This window comes from Osmia bicornis, chromosome 8 (assembly GCF_907164935.1).
Source record: "Osmia bicornis bicornis chromosome 8, iOsmBic2.1, whole genome shotgun sequence".
NCBI classification, from domain to species: domain Eukaryota; kingdom Metazoa; phylum Arthropoda; class Insecta; order Hymenoptera; family Megachilidae; genus Osmia; species Osmia bicornis.
Window position 1 is genome coordinate 9,601,332 of NC_060223.1, and position 24,431 is coordinate 9,625,762.

Genomic DNA, 24,431 nt, shown 5'->3' on the forward strand with positions numbered 1-24,431 from the left:
ATAAAACCTTGATAAAGAAGTTCAGGGAAATCCTAGCAGTTGAAAGAATGGGCCTACCAAGGATCGGAAGCGGGTGAATAACCAATCAGTAAACGCGCATTCGATCGCAACAAATAAGTATCTAAATTTTGAATCTGATTGGTTCTTGATTAATAAAAAAAAAAAATGTAAATAGAAACAGACGGATGGTTCGAGCAGCGGTATTACCAGCAATAACTTTCCGTTTCTCTTTTCTTTGAAGAGCAATGTTTTTTCGATCGTTTTAATTACACAGAACATAAATAAAGATGATGTATTATATCTTGTGTAATATACTATTTTCTCATGTTTGTTTTATTTGTTATTTCTTAGAAATATATCGTCAATCCTGTAAGAAATAAATACGATATGCACATTTAGATACATGTGTTATTTTCTTACCAAATTTCAAGATATTATTGCAGCGTACATATTCTTAAGTTTTTGTACATTTTTATTCGTAAACAATAGTAATAAGTATTATATCTCTGTCCTGTTAATCGGGACATATCATACGTATTTATACGTGGCACGTACAGTATGTGTCACAACGGAATTTTAGTTGTGAACGAATTAAAAAATCATATCATTCGTAATAAAAAAATATGCTTACTGAATTTTAAATGCTGTAAACAAATCCTGATACTCCCGCGCAGTTGATCAGTGTTATCTCTTGGATAAGATAATCTAGAACATCTACTTCTTGCAATACAGCTGAAGATTCGTTGTATGCCACTTACACACCTAACAAACTACAATAAATATATGTTACCTGGCAATTCGATAAATCGCTACATTCGACAGATCGATCAATTTAAAAACGTGAAGTTGGGTTCAAGTCGAAATATCCACGCACGAACGTTAAACAATTCTTTCAGGGGCCAGCGGCTTGTAAAATTTATTGAAATAAAGACAATACCGTTTTTTTAAACTTACTATTCAGAATCGAAATATGTATTGCTAATTTTTTTAAATCAATGATATTTTATAAAACAGTTCCATTACTATGTAATAGTTTCCTTAATTGAATCGATACATTTTGTTGGTTATATCACTATACAATGTAGAAATAAAATGATACATGCTGAAAATTACGTTTGAAAATTTTTCATGTCGAATAACTCGAATGTAAAATTTTATTTACTTAACCCCTTAAGAATGAAATTTTTATTCAACTCCAGCTTAGTATTTAGTCAATTGAATTACAATTAAAATTTATATTATTTTTAATACTAGATTGCCGGACTCACATCCGTCAAAATATGTACATATAGCATGTATGGATTTTTGGAACTAAGGAGTGGGGAGGAGAAGAGATTAATATTTGTACACATTTCATAATTCTATTAAAAACTAACTTATGTTTTAAAAAAAATTATTTAAATTTTTCTGTATGTATAACAATAAAATCGTAAATGAATCCGGCAATCTAGTATTAAGGAAGTCTATTACAGATTTAAGAATGGGTACCACGGACTCCACATTTAAATTCTCAAGTGGAACTTACGATACAAAAATGAGTTAACATTAATGCAAAATTGATACAAATAGAAATACTTTACCTGATGAAATGAAGCAGCTCAGCCTTCGCACTTGAAATCGTTTGTCTATTGGGCGCGGCTGGTTACAAAACTGCGCTCTACTCACCCACGTAAACGAAGATACAGTATCGATAAGATTGGTTCTAAGATTCCTAAGGCATATCTAGTTTTATTTTTACACCAGGAAGAACTAAGGCAGCTCTCAAATCTTAAAGTGCAATTTCATAAAAGATACGTATTATTAGTTACTGATAAATTTTAGGTCATACTTTTGTAGTTTTTTATACGTTATACTTACCATATTCTTCATTCGAACCAATTTTTATGCCTTTTCAAAATATCCACGATCAATAGTTATACCACGCAAAGTTTTATTTTTATCGCAACATTTCTCGTGGTTCGGATTTTTCTGACAAAGTTCGCAACCACATATTGGTTCACGTGGCTCTTGAGGACCAGGTGGACAAGGTAGAGGTTTCGGTTTTGTTTCGCAACAGCACGGCGCACAAGGATCCTGTTTATTATGCATACTTTACTAATTTTGCAATCAAAAATTACTTAAGATTATCACGTTAACATTCTTATAAATGAAAGGGATCCTATATCCGAGCGTTGCGTCAGTCAAAGAGCATCCATCTTTTGAGGGATGAAATATTTAATAAATAAATCAGTACCTGCATTTTGATAAAACAACGAGGCTTAACAGGCGGACAAATTTGACCAGGAGATGTATATGGAGATGTTTTTGGATCTGTTTCTGAATCTGTTTTCGAATCTGTTTTCGAATCTGTTTTTGGAGCTATTCTTGGAGTTGCCGATGGATCGTCTGTATCGTCTCCTCCACTCTTTTCACTTTCTCTACTTTCTTCGTCGAGCTTTTTCCTTTTTTGGGGACACGCTGATTTTATTTGTAAAGCGGTCCAAGTCAATCCAGAATTTACTAAGCAAATAAATTATATTATTTACGAAATAGATGAAGATAATTTACATCTTACAAAAATAGAAATTTTATACCGCAATCGAAAATTTTATTGAACACTGATTTATATGAATCTGTGTCGCCCATAATTTGATTAATTTTTGTAGAACAATTACTTTGAAATATTACAGAGCATTACCCATTTTGATTATTTTATTCATCAATGCATTGATAATTTTAAATGTTCTTAACCAAAATTGTAAACGAATTCAAAACTGACAACCACTTTTATACTTTAATTGATGTTCAATTGTTCCTTTTCTATAATAATTCTACTTACGAATATCGCACTAACAACTTGCAAGATCAAATTAACCTCGTTCAAATTAAAATAATTGGTTGACAAACGTATTTTTTAAATTTCGATCGTTGCGCCATCTATAAGAAAACGGCTGAAACTACTCGACAACTTACCGATCGATTTTTCGAAACTTACCAACGGTAGTCGGTAAATTGCCGAGTAGTTTCAGCCATTTTCGTATAGGTGGCGCTAAGATCGAATTTAAAAAAGATTTGATTATTCAAACAATTATTTTAATAACTTTTCGGTCTTGGGCTAATTTTTACTGATTTCTAAAAAAATGGGACTCAAAATTGTGTCTTTTCAGTTGTGAGTGCGAGGTATGATAAAAGAAGAACTGATAAAAGAGGCACGACTGTCATAACAGTTATGCTCTATACATGCAGAAGTCATGATTTCTTGGACAAAGGCATGTCCAGTCTTTCTAAGCGTATTATTCATTCAACAAGAAACCATAAATACCTGTTTCGCGCAGCTCAGGTAGGCCCTCTACTTTTACTTTTAATTTTGTAGTCCTATACACGGTGGATGAGAATTTATACACAAACAAAACAAGTGATACCTTCGACGTCGTAGAAGATACTGAATATAAAACCACCAGATACGTAGCCAAGTGCCACGCTGCGCATGCGCAGAGAAAGTATGGTTGAGCCAATCAAAATTAACATGCGCAGCATGAACAAAAACAGGTTGTGTGACATGTATGGTCTCTCGTTGAACGAATAACAGAACACATTTAAAATTATCTATAACTTGTTATTAAAAATTAAGCAACAAGAAATGGACGATTATACAGTACCATTAGATGCTGAAACCGAAATGTTTTGTACATTGTATTTGTTTAAAAATGTGCAAAATTCTAATGAAATATGTAAAAAGGTTATGAGTGGTGAACTTCCTTGTTGCATTATAAAAGCATCGCTCATAGCAGATCCATTTCAATTAATAATAAGTTCAAACAAAGCTGCAATTAATGCAAAGATGAATCAACTTACTACGAAGAATGTATATAATGAAATTTTGTTCAATTTATCGATGTCGAAAAACATATCACGTGCCCTGACCGAATTCGGCATTAGCGATAGTGATAAAAACATATTAATAGCAATAATACACAAAGCGGATGAAAAAACAACATTAAATACAGTTATTGATGCTATAAAAGGAGAAAAAATACCAGTGTCAAAACTACCTGAATATACAGATCTTGAATTAATAAAAAAGACATACAAAATTGATAAAGATGAACTGAAGGTTTCTAGTTTAATTAATTCAATTGTATCTAGAATTAGTGGTAAAGATTTCATATTATTAAGATAAAATTAATAAATAAATATTACTGTATGTTACACACTTTTATTGACTGTATTTTGTAATTGTAGTATAATAATGTATTGTTTATATAAAAATTAATTATTATAAATCTTACAACAACTTAAAAACTATTTTTTTTTTCTTAGGTATTTAGTTCATAGCGTTCTTAATATCAATGTTATCATTTATGAGAACACAATAATTTACAAAGAACGCAAAAAGGATTTGATGAAAAGGAAAATTAGAATAGTTCAATCAAAAATACTTTTTTCTCTTTTATTCACTCATAAATAAGGCCAAAGATGTGTAGAAAACAATTGTTATATCCGCAAGGACACAGTATGCGTCAAATCCTGCGGAAGCAAAGTAGCAATTTAAGGATAATACCCTTAAATGCATACAAAAGCAATATAATATTGACAGTTTGTTATGTATACCTTGGCAAACCACATATTTCGCACATTGCAAAATCTGCTGCATTGAGAAAAGTGCAATGAGAACATGTCCAGAGTGTTTGATCGGGAGGTGGATTTGCCATTGGTTCTGTACCAACTCCTATTCCACTTCCCCCTACCAGTACAGGAGATGACATTCTTGAATTGCTATCAATGGATGACTGTGACGAATGCAATGTAGACGCTGTAGTTGCAGAGATAAGTTGTTCAACTGTTGCCCAATGTTCAGATCTTGCCCATTCTATTGCTTTTTCTTTATCTTTATTACGAACTGCTTCTAATAACGGTGTCATATGGTCCTACAGGAAAGCAAACATATTGTATCTGCTACAAAAATAGACATTTTTGCAACATAAAGATTTAACATAGAAGATACCTTCATTGGTAACATATCCATTGTTGCGATAAACAGTAACAAATGGAAGTCTGAAGCTGCTTCTAGAAATTCATCTTGATTAAATTGTTGCATGTAAGAACAAAGTGAACTAAATTCCTGAACTTGTCCATCGACGAGCCTAAGATCAAAATGGAACTTATCATAGGGCTGTTATAATACGCTATACCGTTACATCTAAAATACGTACCTATTTTCAATTGGAAATGGAGTAATATTATCGCTAACATAAAAGGTAAATTGTGGAGTAAGTGGAGTAGATGCAGGTACGTCTACCAATAAATATTCTACTGGCAAAGGTCTTGCTAGCCTTGACACTTCATTTCCATACGAGTCTTTTTCCTATTAGCAACAAAACCAAGTAATTTTTTAGCCCTTGAATATATTTCTTATTGAATATATAGTTTAGTAAAAAAATTTAGTAAATTTCTATTATATTTCAAAAATATTCTAAAAAACCCGCTTCAACGTTGTGCATTAGGCCGGCCCTGACGTGAACGTAAGTGGAGGACTGGCTGGACCGTTTCATTGGTCGGTTCAAGCAGGTACATATAACGAGGCTTGCAAGGAAGGATTATGAAGGCAAGTCCATAATGCTCGAGATCGTAGCCATTCGAGAAATGCGCGCGCAAAGGTAGAAGCCGCAGACGACACACCGGCACCGTTTGCCACGAGTCGGACTGAAAGTGCATAAGAAAAAGGAAGGAGACGAAACAGGAACACGGGATAGAGGGAGAAGGAAGAGGAGAGAGACAGGAGCATTCGAACATCCAAGTGGGAGAAAGATACGGGACGAGGAGAGGAGAGCAACAGCGTAAAGCGAGCAGCGCGCGCTGTGGTGTGTGTCGGTCGGTCGGTCGGTCGTCGCCGCCATGCTAGTGGTTAGTTTAGTGAACCAAACATCATGATGTGGCAAAACGTTCGCACGAGCTAAGACTGAAGTAACGCCGCGTTACCGGCGCGCCGTCGTTATGTTATCCATAATAACTCACAACGTTCGATAAGCGTAAACACGTAACGTGAATACAGTACAAAGAAAGAAAAAAAAAAAGCTTGATATAAAAGCTCTAAAGCGACAGCGACGACGAGAACGTCGGGGGTGCTCGATTACTGCGTGCGAATACCGCACAACACTACCGTCAGTCCCGATGTAAAAATTAAAGTCAAATTATAGATTCGAGCAAACGTAACCGAACGTAATCATCGTCACGGTACACACACGTTAGGAGTGACGAGTGCCAACGATCAGCCTCCATCGCGCGGCAAGGAGACGATCACGAATCGTATACACGGTACGAAAACATTTACGGTTCTACAGTCGAGCGAAAGAAAGAGGAAAGAAATTTCTTCGTGTATGTATATGTACGGTGTATACATGTGTATGTACCTAATACACTATGTACATACGCATACATATGTGTCCTCTGTGTGTATATATCTGCGTACATACATACGTATACGAATGTATGCGCATGCATGTTTGTATACGTGATAAGGAAAAAGTAGATGTTTCCGAGCGCGAACGCGCGCGCGCGCGCGCGTATTGTATACGATTGTGACATAAGAAAAAAAAAGGAAAAAAAAAAATGAACGAATCGAGTATACGTGCGTGTGCATATAGGTATAACAGAAAAAAAAGAAAGGTAGAAAAAAAAAAGCGTGCGGGTACAAACATTAAAATGGTACAAGCGAGAAGAAACTACGTACAATACTGTCGCGGAATTACGCCTAACGCGTAGAGTTCGTGAAACAGTTTTTTTTTATTCGAACCAGACTTGTCACGAGTAGTGACAGCATAATATCGCGTACAGAACTTGACGATAAGCTGCAAGAATCCGTATAATCATACGAACGAAGGTTCTGTCGGTCGCATGTATCGGTGTCTGAAATGCTTTTGCAAAGAGATTTGATCCAGCTATAATACGTTTACCCTTTCTTACTTGTTTTCCCCTTAAAATACCATTCTCACTAGGAAACGGTGATGAAATCCATTATATTTCAACTGTTCCGACGTTCTTAGGTTTTGGCGGGACTCTGCACGCATGCGCGTCCCAATATGAAATGTCATTTTTTATGTTTAGTAGTGTTTAACAAAATTGTTGCATAATAAGTATAGTGTTATATCGAAGTGTCAGATACGAAGCTAACCTTTGGAAAATAAGCGCACAGAGTCAATGTCATGAAAGTAATAAGAAAATTCATATTGCATATCGGTGTGTACTCGAACGTCCGCCTTTGCATCAAATAAAGTTGAAATAATTTATACGCGCTAAGATGTAACGTAAATACGAGAGAAATGCAAGAAAGTAAAAATATTCAAATTCGATCTTTATATTATTATATAGTAATATAGTATTACAAATAATAGTTTCGTCAAAATCTTTACATTTTCTTTATTTAACTTTCAACAGAATTTGACCTCTGCCGGTTTTTTAAAACTGAATTTCTATGGGAATGGAATAGTTAAAAAAACGTAAATAGTATACTTATGTAAGCATTTCGTGTACTTGATTGTAAGGGTAACGACGAATCCAGTTAAACAACTCTCTTTTGTCGTATTTCAGATGCTGGATCCGAGCGTACTGACGGATTTAGAGGAACTGACGCTTTGCAGTTATTGCAAGCAGAAGTATAACGAGTCGGAACAATGCCCGAAATATCTTAGTTGCAAACATTACTTTTGCCTACGTTGCATAGAGAACAATTTGTTAAAGGGACGCGAGTTGTTTTGCGCGCATTGTTGGAAGAGGACCGAGTTGGGCGATCAAGGACCGGACGCTCTACCGACGCATTCTTCTCTCCTTGCTTTAACGAACAATTTGTCCCACTTGAAAATTACGATGAACAACACGTCTGGGAAGAGCAACGATAAGGAGAGAAAGGTGAGAGAAACAAAAATTTACATTGCGCCAGTACGTACGCGCGAATGACAAAGAAGAGCATGCAGCTACGAAGCCCTACATCTTAAGTTCAACTTCTAATAGTTATAATAGGATTAGGTTACATACGTAGAGTCCGCGATAGTTTGATTTTTAAAACGAACACGAATTTTGAGTATTTTTGTAAAAAATAATTTCAGAGCGAAAATTGTCACACGCACGGAATGCCTTTGGCATTATGGTGTGCGACGTGTTGCACGGCGCTATGTAGAGCATGCGCGACGCCGCAGGAACACCCAGGTCACCAGATTAAATCGCAAACCGATGCCAAAGAACAACTCATATCCGATGTAAGTATCTTTAAACGTATAATCTTGCGTATCCCGTACATAGAGTAAGACGAATATGATGGCAAGGCATTGATGGTTCGTTCGAATAGGTTCAGTTGGAGTTAGTCGCTATGGGAAAGTTATCAACGGAGATTCAAAGGCTGGCTATGCAACAACGAGAGTTCTTAATAAAAGTGTTGGAGGCGTGTGTTACGTTGAAGACTCACGTCGAGACTGATCTTCAGAACGGTTGGAGTCACTTTCCTGAGATAACGGACGCGCGTGAAACGCTTGGAAAAGCGAAAGCTAGTCTACAGATGATCGACAATCCCGGGGACGTGTACAGTTTGCATTCGCAGTTGATGATCGAGAAGCAAAGATTGCAATCGAAGCATCAAGAGATGATGTTACAATGCCAACTGGATGATTTGATAGGCAACTCGGGTGTGGTGTTCGATTTCGCGTTGTTGAAACAAGCATTGGCAGGAATTCACACGGGGGAACCGATAGTTTCCCAAGGAGCGAGCAACGGCGGTCGATTACCGAATCATTTGGCGGCCTCGCAAAATCCAATACTGTTCCTCGCTAATTATTGCATGTCGCAGCTATACTCGAGGCATGTAGTCAGCAAGCAACACATGCAAAACGGTTCTATAGAGTATCATTCGAGCATGATGCAGCCGCAGGCAGCTCCGCCGGGTTCGGTTCACGTGCACCAGGGTCCACCATCATCGGGAAACCCACAGCAGCTTCTCATTCCTCCTGGTTCGCCGTCCGTTAAACCCGTACCGCCCGCACCGCCGAACGCGATCTTACATCCGCAACAGCAATCGACCTTCATACCGGAAGGTGTTGGCACCGGTGGCGGAGGTTTGGTAACCGTCCACTCGTCCTCTCAACCACCGTCCAGCGGAATAGCAGCGTCCCTCCGAGGGCCGACGAACCCTTATCCACTGTATTATTTTAATATCGAAGTTAACGGATCCCCGCACGGTCGCATCGTGATAGAAGTGAGGCCGGACGCAGCGCCGAAAATGGCCAAGAATTTTAGCGTCCTGGCTACCGGTGAAGTTGGAGTCGGTTACAAGGGTTGCACGATCTTTCAGTGCTGGGAGGGTGAATCGGTGATCACTGGTGATTTCGAACTGAACAACGGTCGCGGAGGGAGAAGCATATTCGAGGACGGTTATTTTATGCCAGACGACACCAAGTTTCCTGCGGTCAGGGGTGCTGTCGGTATGCGAAGAACCCAGAAGCGCCACGATAATCTCGGTATGGTCGGTTCGCAGTTTCGTATAATACTGCAAGAGATGAGGGGTTTCACGGGGATCTTTGGCCACGTCGTCGAGGGTTTAGAATTAGTCGAGAAGATATCTACGTTCGGCGATCAAACCGGGAAACCTACGAAAAATATTCTAATCACGAAATGCGGTAAGTTGTAACGATAATGCTGTTGCGGCTAAAGTATACCGAAACGTTATTAACGTTACTGGTCCGTGTATACTTTAACGTTCTCCCGCTGTTAGATAACGATAAATATTTTAACCAGTCACCACGGTATCTCCGGACGCGTGTTTAAATAAGGGATGCGCGCGGGTAGACAAATATATCGAGTACCCTATGTTTCGGGTACCTGCGCGTCCTTGATGTTTAATTAAATTGTAATCAGTTGTACGACGATAATCGCTGTTGTTATCGAGTTCTAGAGGAGATACCGTCGTGACCCCGTAGGGCTCCATCAATGCTCTCCATACGAATCGACAGAATTTAATTAACTATTAACCAACAGAATTCTAAAGATGTTGAATCTATTTTTAAAAAAGAAAAGTGGGCACATAAGAGAAGAATGAAGAAATAAAGATCCATATTTTCCTACTGATTGAGAATCAGTAAGATTCTGTATCTACAATAATTAACGATGATCGATAAATACGTACCTCAGATCGATCGTGATATCGATACGACTTCTAGCTGTACGATATATTTGTTTTAGAAAAAAAAAAGGTTCGATGTTTATTTTCGCTATTGGCGTATTGCTACGTATATATATATACATAATATATATATATATATGTATAGTTGATAGAGGGATTCGCACGGGATTTAAGAGAAACGGCGTCGCCCTGTGAGCGCTGCTAATGTTTTAGATTAATAGATATAGTGAGAAAAAAAAGCATTAAAAAATGCGCGTAGATTGAGGAATAACGTACGGAAGATAATGTGGGGGGGAGGGGGGCAAACTCGTGAGTACGCGTATATACACGTATATACACGTTCATTATATTTGTAAAAAGAAGATGACAAAAAGAAAAAAAGATTCACAGAGAACTCGTACAAGCGGGAACTTATTTTTTTTTGTTGTTTGTTTTATAAACCTCTAAATGCGTGACTTCGCGAAAAGTCAAAAAAATATCGTGATTCCATAATACGCAGGTCGTTTAGAACGTAAAACCCGAAAGAATTTCGTCGATGCGTAAGGGCCAATTCTATTTCGTCCGGTTAAACGGTCCCCGTTTTAAACGAATATTGCAAAAAGGAGCTAAAAGGGAATCGGTAGATGTGCGACGCGACGAATAACGAGTCAAGGAAAATAAAATTGCGGTTCCTATCGAACGACTCGACGGATACTTCTTCCCTTTTCGCTCTTTCCCGGTCTAGTATACCGTCGTAAATGAACTGTATTTAAGATTTAGATCTCAACATGAAAATGTATACAAGGCCTAACTACTGCTAAGTAGATTTTTAAGCCTCGTCGTCTGATTGGAAAGAAAAAAAAAAAAAAAAAAAAACAGAAAAAAACGAACGAATACATATTAAAACGAATCATTCCTCGATTACTGTAATATCGATAATACTACGATAATGTAATATCGTTAATGCTATTCGTCTGAGTCCTTGTAAATCCCATCGTTATGTATCATATTGCTATGTGCTCGTATGTGCGGAAAGAAAAGGAAGAAAATTGAAAACGCGTCGAAGAAAAAAAAAAAAAGAAGAATAATTAATAATAAAGTGTTCTGTAAGTCGGAGCGTATAAACAAAGCGCACTCACGTCACGTACCGTAGGAAAATTGCACGCCCTCGACGTCGCGGATGCCTTTTTCGAAGAAAGCCTCATTCGATGTTGAACTTGAAAGTTTTAACACTTGTTAATTAGCTAATATCGCGTGTGTTGCAATGGGGAATGGTATTGCAACTAAATTTAATCGCCGTTAGAACGTAACGCTGCGTAATAAAAAAAAAATTGTACGTATGACGATCGAAGGGTGGTCGAGCTCGAATGAATTTCTCTCGTTTCGGTCGTACGTTGAAACAATCGAAAAAAACAGTCTATACTTTCATGTGTGTGTGTGTGTATGTGTGTGTGGGGGTGCGTCTGTCGGATGTATGTAATGTGCGCATATACGTATATAAAAATTTACCGAAGCGAGCGAAGCTAGAAGCCCACCTGTATACATAAAATATCCACGCGCGCGCGTATTATATATATATATATAACTACATATATTTTTATGAACGTGATGAGGTAACAACGCATAGCTTGTAATATTGATTCTAACAACCGACGGTTTACCTTGCCCCTCGCGTTCGAGTTACAACGGTTGAGCGGCTATAATTTTCGATAAGTTTTTCTCGTATCATTTCTTTCTCCCCCGACTCTTTTTTTTGTTTTCTTTTCCTTTTTTTTCTATTCCTCGTTCACCAATTTTAAGTTAAGGGTGTAATCATTCATTATGTACGGAAAATTGAGATCGTTTCTTGTTTACGGCCTACGGAAGCGAACATATCCGTAGTGCATTTGCATAAACAGTTTTATTTTTTCATTATACACATGTACGAAATGAAGTTCGTTGCCCAATTAAAATGTAATCTATCGATTTTTGTGGGTTATAAACTGTTTCTCTTTCACTTTTCTGTGCGTGTGTCTGTCTGTATTTTAATGCACACCGTTCGCCTTCCTTCGTATCGTTATAATTATACGTCGTGTTCGATTTACAATCAGTATCAAAACCACATCGACGCATCTTAATTTGGTAATAGAAAAGTAGTTGAATATATTGAGATAAAAAAAAGAGCGTACTTACCTTATAAAAAACATCCGGAACATACTGTTTATCTGATGATTCAATTACATAGCCCAATTCTGGCGCATCTTTCGTAGGAACCAAACAGCCATCCCGCACTAACGCCATACATTGATTAGATACTTGATAACCTTCCATGTGAACTTGATTCTTATCATCGCCTGTAATCATTGGCACACACACACGCTGCTTTAGTAAAATGATATATTACGTTTTACTATGCGACACGATAGAAGTAACTTACCAGTAACGCAAACGGTAACAAACTTTGAGCCAAAATAATTACTAGGAGAAAAACGACATGGATTTGGGTGTTCATTTTGAAAATACCCAGCCATAATGCACTCTTGAGCAGATAAAAAGTGACTTTCTATATTTCGTACGTGTTTCACCTGAATAAATTAAATTCATGCTGGTGATTAGAACGAGATTTCAATTGTTAAGCGAAAATAATTAGAAATTCTCGATCAATTTACCGTTCCCTTCTTGATATCATCGGCTATAAGATCAGTAAAAATCCATCCAACTTTTCTTAGATTAAGTAATTGAGCCAGTTCATCGACTAACGCTTTTCTATCGTCCGGTAAAAGTCGTATAGTGTCTTTTGTACTTTCCTGAAGTAGGTACAGCTAAATGTAGCTATGTTCTATTGTACGTTCTATTGTACTATTGCTAATCTCTACCTGTTTTATCAACATACCTGTGGTGGCTCATAAATAGCTGCAACGACAGCTCTGATTCCTAATGGAACGTCTGAATGTATCTCGTATTTTCCATACAAATATCCGATACGTTGATGGCCAGTGTTGCGCCAGTAATTTAAAAAACGTTCAACTAAACTTGGATTCTCAAACATGACGTTGTCCACGTGCCGATAGGTTTGACGATTTAACGTAATGGAACTTGGTTGACATTTACTACAGATACCTCGAGGCCAAGGGGGATGATCTTTACAACCAGTCTTTACACGGCAGCTTATGTCATTTAATTGTATAAACTTCCCTCTGTAAGAGATGGAACCATTCGTATCCGGAATACATAATACGATGTGCACATTTAACTTACCTATCACCACCGGCAGTGAATTTCTTCAGATACGCATGAAATGATAAATGTTTTATGTTTTGTTCTTTCAGATAAACTTCATCGAAAGGTTCTAACGGAGAACAATGAACACAGCATCCATTTGGACCGTGTCGACATCTGTTAAATAAGTTTGTATGTTCATAACTCCGTTTCATACGTATATTTCAGAAAATGTGAGGTATCCGATGATCGGGACGGATCCTCGAACACCTCTACTATATTTATGTTTACTTACAGCTTTTCATCGCGCTTTCTCTGTATTTTACCATCAAGTTTTCGTAATTGTTCGTCAACTTCATCTTCGGTTACATTTACATTTGGTACGGATCGAGACACAGTGACACTGCGGCTTGTTACTTCTGTTGTATCCATTGGTCCTGAGTCTAGTGTCCGAGTATATGATATTAAATTAACGTTACAACGCAGTAAGAGAATAAAGTAAAGAAATATAATTGAAACCTTGTGAAAGATCATTTGAAGTGTTACTAGTTGACGGAGTGCTCCACAATTGTGTTCCATTAAGGGGAGCTAAATATAACATATCCCCGTGAGAAAGACCTATCCCTGAAACTGTTCTACTGCGAGTAGATATGATTTCATCTTTGTGATTTCGTTGTCTGTAGAGTCCAAACCCGAAGCTGTTTAATTCAAAAGCACTGAAAACCTAAAAATATTTTGAATTAAACATTAGTTGTATCTCTCTCATAAAATACTATTTATTTATAATTAAAATATAAACCTCTTCGAACAACTGAGAAATTGTGTCAGAAGGATTTACATCTATGCGTTTTGTTCCCTCTGAAGATTGCACACGCAGTGTCTGTAAACAGAAACATATCGATAACACTCATAAATTAAAGAATATTTGATGCATTTGTTAAGATTCATATAATTTAATTCATGGTACTACAATATATTTTTTAATTACTATGGAACTTAAAACTCATGTACAATTATGCAATTAAGGTTTTAATATATATATTTATATTGTTTAAAATATTATTATGGGAAATTTAAAACAAAAATGATTAAAAAAAACAAAGGAATAAGATCAAATGTCTAGAAACTTTTAATAAGTCACGTTAATGACACCGCATAAACTGTAAAATTTCGTTGATTTCTAAAAAGAACAAATTATTTTTTTAATGAAATGATGTTTGACTTGAATCAAACAGACTATGTACATTGATGAAATAACGCTAATCATTTAGTAGCAAGTAACTTACAATTTGCCTAGACTTTGACATTTCGCCGGTGTCGACGAGGCATCAGCTGTTCAACCTCTGTTCAACTTGCTTGTTCGTAACGCTATATTGCGAAAATCCCTAGTAAACGTAAGAAAATTGTTGAGTCAACGTCTTGTACTCTAACCTCTTTTCGTGTAAAATACAACAAGTACTGAGAAAAAAAGTTAAGTACGGTGCTCCTTTATCACTTTCACTTTCAGATTATTTACTTTCTTTCTTAAAAATTTCGACGTAAAAGAGATAATGTATGAAATGTCTGTGTCAACGTTGACAATCGAAATTCGCTGTTCGTCGTCACGCGTCAAAAAATTTAAATAATAACTTTAACGATTGCACATTATCGTCTTATTATTGGCAAACAGAAAATTAATAAATACGCAATTACAAACACAAATTAGATAAGTTTGTGTTTAAAAAAGAAAGTGTCACTCGATTTTCCAACTTCTACATATACACCCTTTTTCCCCCACTCAAATGAACACGAGTAATACGCTTGCCAATTATTAATTTTTAATTTGTATGAACATCCAATTCGGGAGATTGATATTGTAATTTTATTTTATTTTCTTCTTTTACCCTATTTTTCGGAGCTTCCAAGTTTATAATGTAGTAAAGATAAACGTTACTTTTATGTTTTTTGAAACATCCCGTATTCGCTGACTAATCTAGTGTTATTTCAACTGTTTTGTGTTATAACATTGGCCCGCTTGCATTCATTTTTTAACACTTTCGCTTATACAAATTTCTTTTGAAATATCACGCGATATGTAATCTTATTTTTATTATTTAATTATTAGTGTTTGTATTATACATAAGTAGCAACAAAGATTATTGAATTGATTGTAAATTATTAGTCATTACAGTTTATAAAAATTGTATGCAATGACTTGTTTATTTCGAACCTTGTATTTAATCACATGTAGTGACGAATTAAAGTATTGGCATCTTTACAATTTTATAATATTCAATTTGATATTTTGTGCAGTAACGAGCGTTGTAAACCTCTGCAGGGAAAATGGCGATGTCTTGAGTTCCGGGGTTCCCGGTTCTCGCCGGGAAAAAATTTTCCCGGGCTCACGGTTTCCACCCTTCCCCGCAAGTGACTTCGGCGGAAATGACGGTAGAGGGAAGAGGACCCCATATTAAAGGTCTATGGCGTCCCACCACTTATAAATGTTTACGCGGGAGACCGTGAATTGATGGTTATGTTATTATTCATATTTCTAAATTACATATAAAAAAGTATATATATGTGTGAAGAAAAAATTCGGTCATACAGGGGTTGATGTATTGTGTTATTGATCGTGATGCCAGTAGGCAGGCGCTGTCTACGCGGGATGACCCTCTTTCCTCTTTACCGTTTCTTCCTGGCAAAAACGACTGCTGCGCCGTGTCTCCGCATTGGTCTGCGACTCTAGCGAAGATTTCGGCGCGATCAGTTGCATTTGCTAACCAGTAGCCATCAAGCAAGAAGAGGTGTCCAACTCTTACGCGCTGTGTCATCGTTCGTTATTGATTATTATTGGACTGTATTGACGCGATAACATTAAGTTCTTGTAATATTGGTTCTTCGATCGCTTATTTGCTTATCATCTCATAACCTAATAATCAATCCACCTGTTAATGGGTTACCGTCAATGAAAACAAAAAGGTAGGTGGATGGAATTGTCAAATCTTCTACTTCCTGTTCTTCATATTCATTCTCCTTCTTGGTAATTGTCATTATTTCGTTTCCCTACAGTTTATTTATCTTTTAACTTGTTCTTAGCTATAAATATGCCTTTTAGTGAAAATTAGCATAAATAGCGTTATTTATATTGAAAAGCCCGAACATTTTTAATCAATGCCAGTTAATATTTGTAGTTAGTATTATTTCTCTAATGGAGTATTGTTTATTATAGCACGTATTCGAAACGTGTAGAACAGCGTCACGTTCGTAAAAACCGCGTAACTAACGAGTTTAAACGTGGATATTGCAGTCTTCCGTAGTCAGTCATGCTGATTCATTCTGGAAAGTGATATTACGAAATCTATGATGATATGTATAGAAAAGCGTGAGGTACAATTGACTGATCGAAACTATGAGATCATATCTGAAACAATTCACGAAACATTATTCAATAACGATTGTGAAATTCGATGAAACTGATTTCTTGTTTGTGAACTTTGGACGTAAGTAGTTTCATTCTAGAAAGAGGGAATACTTGGTTACTTTCTAATTAGAATTCCTTAACTGAAGGTATTAACACAAGTACAGTATGATGTCTATATGGTTAACCGTATTATATCTATTTGTTGTAAGATATAACAAGATCAGGTGGTCTCATATTTTTGGCCAGTAGTATAGGTGTGAATTGATTCCGTTTGCGTACACTTATGTTTAACATGACGAAAAAAATGTCAGTCGTAATAGACGTTCAAACGTCTATGAATAGTAAGTGTCAAATTAAGATTAACGCGTTCAAAATACCGCCTCGACTGATCGATCGATCGATCAATTGTCGATGGTGAACGTTTTCGTACATTTTTCCTTGAATTAACAGAAATTATCATTCGTTTACCGCTGTAAGTACGTGCCAATTTCTTCGAAATTCAAAGCGAGTATGTTCGGTCGCGCAGGCTAACCTAAAATAAGTATATTTATGTCCTCTACGCATTACATTAATCAAAGTTGACGTAAAGAGGTGCGTCTAAAATTCCTCGTCTTATGTAAAATAAAGTAAATTAACATTTATTATTCACTAGTTAAGAGATTCGTTAATTATTATGGAATTTTCTGTCAACCAGGATGGAAATCGATGAATCGATATTAAATCGTCTTTTGATTGGTCGATGATTTGAACGTAGCCAATCAAATACATTCGACTTCCGCTTGTTCGATACAAGAGTTTACGCGGGAAATAATTAACCGTCTTGCAAATTACATTATTTAAATTAATTATAAGTATTCAGTTTCGTTGAAATGGTTGTATTTTTAGTACTTAAAGTATTCTTGGTAGCGGTAGTTTATTAACCTTTCAATTTATGCTGGTTTCATCGCCATGTTTTTCATTTTTTCTATACTGTAATTATTTTGAGCAGTGTATTTACGTTTCACGCGTGGGCGTCGCGGTTTTTTCCTTTGGTTTTTAAATAAACTTCATTTATTTTAGGCTGTATCTTTTTTCTGTTACAGTTAGGCAAAATGGAAAACGCAGAAGACGTGAAGACTACTGTTGAATTGTATATTTATGACCTTTCAAAGGGCATAGCTGCCATGATGTCTAGATTCGTTATAGGTAAGTTAAAGATATTAAAAAATAACTTGTTTTCTTAATAATCTAAAAATTATTTTTTGACGAGGAGCAATTATGAAAAATTAACACGATACATTGAGGTTGCTATAATATTAAAATATTGATGATTTATTAAATATTATTGAGAACGGATCGAAGGTATTTCTGTGCTACATACGAAACTTGATATATCAAATTTTTATTATTTTGTACAATAACCTAAATATAAAAACAGCTTAGAAATAAAACATTGCGGGATAAAAGTAACTTGGCACGAGCGTGATCGTCCTTAGATTCTTTGTCTGTTGTTTCGTATCATCTTAATTCACTCTAAATTTGGAATGCAACACGTTTTATGTTAAGAAACAGGAATGCAACAAGGACGAGACTAAAGTACCAAAGTACTAAGCTAATAATAACGCTAAACTAATAATAGTACAAAACTGTTATAATTATCTTTTAAATTCCACCTTACTTTTCATAGGAGAATAGTTGATTAATACTTTCAAAAAAAATTTAATATCGAAATGGAAGGTGATACAGATGAAAAGTTAAACGAGAGCGAAATTGTAACGGTGCAAGGCGGGCGGAATGGCGAAAGGCGCGGTTCAATTTTCAAGGAAATTTCTAAGAAACATTATAAAATACAATACGAGCAGACGAATCTTGTTCGCGAAGCTTTTACATCGTGTATATCCAAGGTTCGTTTGCCACTTAAGAACAGTTGTCGAGCTTGCGGGTCTATTTTCAGAAGACACTACTTGTAAATTGTTCGCGCGCTTGGTATTTCGCGCTGCATGCAATTCTCTTTACAAATAAACAAACAAACGGACCAAATATGTAGCTCGGTCCATTGCGTATAATCAAACTCAAAAGCTAATGCAGTCGGGAAAATGAACCGAGTCGAATTATTGTTTTATGCTTAAGTTAAGTGCAGTCAAAGTTTATTTGAACAATCCAGAAGAATAGACATTAAGAGGAACACTTTCTTTTTGCTTATTTCTTTTGCTTAGAGAAAAGAAAAAAAGGTGGTATTGCTTGGAAGAATAAACTTTTTACCAACGGTTCCCGTTCCAAGAGATTACATAATCAAAGCTGGTATATTTAGATTCAGTTTGGAAAATTAATAAGTGGAGTGTGTCCGCAAAATGTTGCATAACAGCTGAAAATGGTGTACCGTCGAGTTGGATGGCCGGTGCGGCTATTTCTCGCGGTTATTTCACCACAACGTCCCTCCAAGAAACGCGTTGCAATAAGAAAATCACGAATGTGCTTAGCTATTCCCGCGATCAGAAACTAGGTCGAAGGAGACCGAAACCGACGATTACGAGCCTGAGGCTGGTCCAAGCAAACGCGAATTTAAATAAATATTTTACCGGGAAATTAGCAAGGAAACTTGTTCGATCGAGTTCTTCAAGATATTGGATCATCTCGATCGAGGAGTTTCTTGGTTTTCGAACGAAATTTATTATCATTTCTGTCATCAATTTTTCTATCCCCAATAATGTTTGTTTTCAATTTTCTTTAATACGATGAAAATAATGGTATCGATTTATGGTCAATGATCAATGGTAAAGTTTCGTAACAACCTTGATCATGATCACCGCCGGTCTCTTGGAAGACAACCAAAGTATTTACGTTCATCATTATTGTATCACAATAATGACGGATATCACGTTATTGTATTAATACGAATCGCTATTTATGCATAGGTCGACACGTGGAAGGGATATGGCACACAGCGATCGTTGTATACGGAAGGGAGTACTTTTTCGGCCCGTCTGGAATTCAGAGCGCCAGGCCTGTAAGTATTTTTAAACAAAACATCGTGGTGGCTTGAACGAGGTGAAAATTTGTCACCAGAGAAATGAAACGAAGTTGATGAAAAATGCATCCCTGCCACCGAAAATGTGACCGATCGGACGTACTAGTCGTAGTGTGGCGAGTCATTCTGGCCATACGATACGCTAGATACGAGGGGGTACTAAATTTGGTCCGGTTCAGTCCAAAAATAATTCATGCTTTACTTCACATTCTCTTTCTCCGGCACCTCTTCCTCATGGCTCCCCCGTCCTATGTTTCATCGTCTACCTTCTATGCGAATGCAAAATATGTCAGGCTAAATTACACTTGGTAAACTTAACACAATTCAGTGCGATAATTGAGCCGAGAGAATGAAAGAAATCAAAGGGGTAAAAAGGAGGATCAATCCTCTGTCGTTAACTTCATAAGAATAATCGCTAATTTTTTTAACAGCCACGAATGGTCAGATGAGGATATTAAAAGAAGGTGAGGTATCCTCTTGGGAGGATTAAAAAAGGACCATTAGAAAAATAATGGTGCTTCAAATGTTCCCTTCGACGTCATCCAAGGATCGCATCCCTCGTCACGACCGAAACTGCGGTGGACGAGTTACCGAAAAACATATTAACCGATCTGAATAAGCGACGACGTCATCGAAAAAGCAAACTTAAAAGCGTCTACGAAGAGCGTGCGCGCGAACACGAATGTCGTTTATCTTAAGTTACGCTTGCCGGCTGCGTGGCGTTGAATCCCGAAGCGTCGCGACGCCAGTTCTTATTCGAGTGGTTCCTTGACGAAACAAGAAACGGGACGGCGACGCGGCGCGTTAAACGATTCGACGTTTTTCCACTTGCATTAGTATTTTTCTTTTCATTAACGTACAGGCGAATAAATAGTGAGTGTTGTTCGTTTATAAGTGATTCAAATATTATTGTTTTTTTCGGATTTTCAATAATTCCGTTTCTTGAACTTCTTTTTTTTAACGATACCATCTTATACGTTATAATTATTAAAATTATTTTGTTCATTTATTTTGTCATTTACAGTGTTTTACATATTACAGTGTTTTCAAATACGATTGTATTTGAAGAAATGATAGGATTATAATTTTTTTAAGTTTTTTTTCGTGGATCCTTTTTGCGCCCTTCTTTTTTTCTTTTAATTTCTACATCGTTTTCTTGCTCTACGACAGAGCACAACTCCCGAAACATCTCCTTTCGTCGGTTATTTCGAGCGTTTCTTACAGGGAAGCGCAAGTTTGTCATAGTTCTAAAATTACACGCGTCTTACTAATACCAGAGGGGGTGGAAGTACTCGACGCTAAAGTAGCTGTCGTAATATTGACACTGACGCTGTGTCCTGGGAAACATCTTTTGGAATTATCATCCATTCAGATTAATTTCTTACTTCCAGGGTGGCACAGTGCTGGGAGAGCCGCTGAAAGTGGAAAAGGTCGGTGAAACTTATCTGCCGTACTCTGTCTTCTTCGAGTATATCAGCGGTTTGGGAACGTCCACGTTCGCGTAAGTTAATTGAAAAAAATGAAAAAAGATATATGCGAATAATTTAATGAACGTATCGTTTCAATTACAGGCCCAACACCTACCATCTCTTTAATCACAACTGCAATTCCTTCACGGACGAAGTTAGTACTTTCTTAGCGGGCAAAAGTATCCCCAAGTACATCCTCGAGTTACCGGAAGAAATACTTCGATCGTAAGATCTCTGCGCTTGATTGTTTAAACGTTTCGATATTTCTTGTACTATTATTCGTTTCCATTTGACTATCAGGCGGATCGGGCAAGAATTGAGTGGTCTCATAGAAGGTTTATGCAGCAGCGCGAGCGGATCATTTATAGTCGGCCAAACATTCCTCGAACCGAGAAATCGTAGAGAAGTTTCACCGGAGTTTCAACTCTTAAATGAAGCTATCGAGGAAGCAAGGTAACCGATTGCTTTGCATCGGTCATTAATAAAGAAATCGATGAATTATTAAAAAGAAGAGAACGTGAATTTTGCGAATTTAACTACAGTCGAGCCATCGTGCTCGAGTAGTGTCTTATTTTGAGAAGAAAGATGATCCCTGTTTCTATTAATGCCAGGTTAAACTCAATCGCCCTCGAAGAAAGAAGAAACGAGATCAACGAGAAATTAGCGAAGAAGGATAGGAAGAAGAAAAAGAAGAAGAAGGAAAAGAAACAGAAAGGAAGCAGAGACAGGGGTGCGAGTGATACCAACAGCACCGGTCCTAGCAATTGTATAGACATGGCGGAAAGTGAAAGTAAAAGAATACTTCAATCGATACATTAATAGATTTCTTTCAATCGATTCTTCCTAATAAGTGTATCATTTTAATGCGAACGAAGGTGCAGTTAGTGTGAGTGAGATGCAGGCTACCAATGGAGACACCGGCGAGATGTTACCATCGGAAAGAGTTATGCAGATGGAAGAAGAGGAGAAGAAGGAACTGGAAGAGAGGAAACGTTATCGGGATCCTCCTATAGTGTTTAAAGATTTATTAGACGTGAAAACAGAGTACGATGCGTTAACTAAATTGTTAGAAGGAAAGTTGAACGAGGATGAACGAGTATGCATGGAAGAACTGAGGCAGTATGTTTTAGAAAATGAAGGTTCTTGGGCGCTTGGAGACAACTTTTTAAATTTCGTAGGTAGGTTAATAGTCGTTAGCGAACTTCTCTTATATTTTTAAAGAATACATGTTAAAATAACGTTTGCATATATTTAGGACGAGTTTTGTACGATAAATCTCTGGCAAGCGACACTAGGGTGAAACTACTTAATATACTCTCGGTAGCTGCATTGAAGGACGACGTGATCCTTTTATTGCATCAGGACAGAAGGGAACATATAATTATGAATTATGCCTTCGACATTGATCGTCATCCTCCAGAAGAACAACTTCCCCTTGCACAGTTTGTAAGTATCCCAGGTATCAGTTGAAGAAGACATTAATGAAACTCATGGATTTTATGTTCTTTATTATGATTTGTAGCTGGCAAATATGTTTGAAAACCTTAGTAGTTCAGAATGGTTATTGTACATATCGGAATGGCAACATCAAGCTCAAAGTATCAGTAATATAAGGGTGACAACGAAAGTTGCTGTACATTCGTTGCTTTCGAACTCTGACGATTTGCAAATTCGTGGCGCGGCTATTATTCACAACCTTGCCTGCAAGGAGGTAAAAACTGTGGTCTGTATCCTTCCTAGCCGATTAACCATCTTCCTTTCTTCTCTCGTTTACGTCTAAACTCACATAATAGCAATTCTCTTAGAAATCGTTTCAATTTTTATTTTCTATCGTTACAATCTCATAATAACTAGTGTCCTACGTGTGATATCGCTTAACAAATGCTTACTGCTTCTTCTCAAATGTTGTTTCCACTATCGTTCAAGCAATGCAACAGCGACAGTGACGCTTTCACTATTTTTAGCAAATAGAAGTGCTGCCTTTATTAATAAATCAGCTATTACTTGTCAACTAAAACGAGGTTCTTAACCTTGTATCAAATTTGATAACTGATTCACGAACGAGCAACGAAATCATAAAAGGAACTTCTCTTATTATTAATAGCTCTGATTCAGAATATACATATAAATATGCTTGTTGTTGCTTGATTGTAACTATCTCTGTATACATGTACACGATACTGCGTTCAAGTTCATACAATGGATATTTCTCGAGAGACCGGCTACTGTTTTTTCAGAAAATGAACAAAAGCAAAAATCTGCGGCGACTTTTACCAAAAGGCAGCATTTCTAAGGTACATGTCTAAACAATTATATCGAACCGGTTAACTACGGTAAGTCGTGTATACCGTTCTAACGAGTCTCTTCCATAAATTGCGGGTCTTATACGACCAGAAATAATACGATTTAAACGTCATCAACGATCTCACATTCTGCATCGAATTGTCGAAGAAGGAAGTTTTAGCATTTTGTTTAAAGAACGAGCGTTAATCAAGTTCCAAGTGTACAATTAATTGTTTTATGTTTCCTGATAATTCATAGGTGTTCGATGACGTCGCCGTAGAATTAACAATGGCATTGTTGCAATATTTTAATGGCAATCCTGCCGAGGACCAGCTGTACGCTTGCATGAAGTCATTGGCGCGTTTTACGCAGATCAGTGGCCAAGATGTGCCTCAACTTATACAGATGATTGGGCCAGAACCAAACAAATTTCGTGGAATGTCTGAGAGGGTTGACGAGCAAATTGATCAAGTTAATAAGAAACTCCGTTAATTTTACCTGTACGAGTTTCATCTTGCGAAGAAGAAATCCTAAATTCCAAATACGATGCGAACGTTATCATTATACTGTATCTGAGTTTTTACGTAAAGATTTTATTAAAAGTATTTCCATATAATGCATTATTATTACAGTTATTATTGTTATCATTTAACGTTGTTATTAGCATCATCATCATCATCATTATTATTATTATTATTATTATTATTATTATTATTAGTACAATTATATTGCTGTTATTGAAAATTCAACCACTCTTTTCATTTACCCTGAAACACCTTTTTCTTCCCTTCACAATTTTTATAAATAAAAGTGATAAGACGAAATTGTAGCATTAATTTTTCTTTATTTGATACTTCGATACGGTATTTCTTATTCTTTATTCAAATATAAAGTGTTTAACTTTGTTATCAATACAGATACAATTTTACGATGATATCTCGAAAGCAGTAT

The 24,431-nt window shown here is 36.6% G+C and overlaps 5 protein-coding genes across 19 annotated transcripts; 3 read left to right on the forward strand and 2 right to left on the reverse strand.

Moving 5' to 3' along the window:
• Window positions 1-220: 220 nt before the first annotated feature.
• On the reverse strand, window positions 221-3,494 carry LOC114875300 (the record flags this gene model as incomplete). The annotated part of the gene is made up of 6 exons (XM_029185432.2): window positions 221-367; window positions 632-770; window positions 1,581-1,767; window positions 1,858-2,073; window positions 2,234-2,499; window positions 3,302-3,494. Coding segments are annotated over 3 exons (651 nt in total), but the record flags the coding sequence as incomplete, so codon positions are not given.
• On the forward strand, window positions 3,416-4,671 carry LOC114875239 (EKC/KEOPS complex subunit TPRKB-like). Of its 2 annotated transcripts, none has more exons than XM_029185322.2 (2): window positions 3,416-4,133; window positions 4,300-4,671. In XM_029185322.2, exons 1-2 carry the CDS (start codon window positions 3,620-3,622, stop codon window positions 4,305-4,307), a joined length of 522 nt encoding a protein of 173 aa, XP_029041155.1. In that variant the 5' UTR covers window positions 3,416-3,619; the 3' UTR covers window positions 4,308-4,671. The 2 variants fall into 2 exon arrangements, with proteins under 2 accessions (XP_029041155.1, XP_046142771.1); XM_046286815.1 differs by having other exon boundaries at window positions 3,416-4,093.
• On the reverse strand, window positions 4,416-15,445 carry LOC114875226 (nuclear protein localization protein 4 homolog). Of its 4 annotated transcripts, none has more exons than XM_029185274.2 (13): window positions 15,205-15,445; window positions 14,608-14,706; window positions 14,121-14,201; window positions 13,841-14,045; window positions 13,617-13,764; window positions 13,361-13,498; window positions 12,996-13,299; window positions 12,772-12,909; window positions 12,540-12,687; window positions 12,296-12,456; window positions 5,193-5,344; window positions 4,985-5,123; window positions 4,416-4,907 (listed from the first exon to the last, which is right to left on the reverse strand). In XM_029185274.2, the coding sequence occupies exons 2-13, from the start codon at window positions 14,626-14,628 to the stop codon at window positions 4,581-4,583; spliced, it is 1,962 nt and encodes a 653-aa protein (XP_029041107.1). In that variant the 5' UTR covers window positions 14,629-14,706; window positions 15,205-15,445; the 3' UTR covers window positions 4,416-4,580. The 4 variants fall into 4 exon arrangements, with proteins under 4 accessions (XP_029041107.1, XP_029041108.1, XP_029041109.1 ...); XM_029185275.2 differs by lacking the exon at window positions 15,205-15,445 and adding an exon at window positions 14,801-15,178; XM_029185276.2 differs by lacking the exon at window positions 15,205-15,445 and adding an exon at window positions 14,781-15,178.
• On the forward strand, window positions 5,462-15,883 carry LOC114875227. 2 transcript variants are annotated; one of them, XR_003789217.2, is made up of 5 exons: window positions 5,462-5,883; window positions 7,567-7,884; window positions 8,082-8,231; window positions 8,321-10,288; window positions 15,872-15,883. XR_003789217.2 is itself a non-coding variant. In XM_029185278.2 (4 exons), the coding sequence occupies exons 1-4, from the start codon at window positions 5,875-5,877 to the stop codon at window positions 9,650-9,652; spliced, it is 1,809 nt and encodes a 602-aa protein (XP_029041111.1). In that variant the 5' UTR covers window positions 5,462-5,874; the 3' UTR covers window positions 9,653-12,089. The 2 variants fall into 2 exon arrangements, 1 of the variants encoding a protein (XP_029041111.1); XM_029185278.2 differs by lacking the exon at window positions 15,872-15,883 and having other exon boundaries at window positions 8,321-12,089.
• Window positions 14,720-24,096, forward strand: LOC114875230. Of its 10 annotated transcripts, none has more exons than XM_029185287.2 (12): window positions 14,720-14,791; window positions 17,804-17,906; window positions 19,616-19,707; window positions 21,120-21,229; window positions 21,300-21,422; window positions 21,498-21,650; window positions 21,809-21,987; window positions 22,073-22,375; window positions 22,453-22,643; window positions 22,720-22,920; window positions 23,435-23,491; window positions 23,739-24,096. In XM_029185287.2, exons 2-12 carry the CDS (start codon window positions 17,813-17,815, stop codon window positions 23,970-23,972), a joined length of 1,737 nt encoding a protein of 578 aa, XP_029041120.1. In that variant the 5' UTR covers window positions 14,720-14,791; window positions 17,804-17,812; the 3' UTR covers window positions 23,973-24,096. The 10 variants fall into 10 exon arrangements, with proteins under 10 accessions (XP_029041120.1, XP_029041118.1, XP_029041116.1 ...); XM_029185285.2 differs by lacking the exon at window positions 14,720-14,791 and adding an exon at window positions 15,635-15,776; XM_029185283.2 differs by lacking the exon at window positions 14,720-14,791 and adding an exon at window positions 15,955-16,279.
• The last annotated feature ends 335 nt before the right edge of the window (window positions 24,097-24,431 follow it).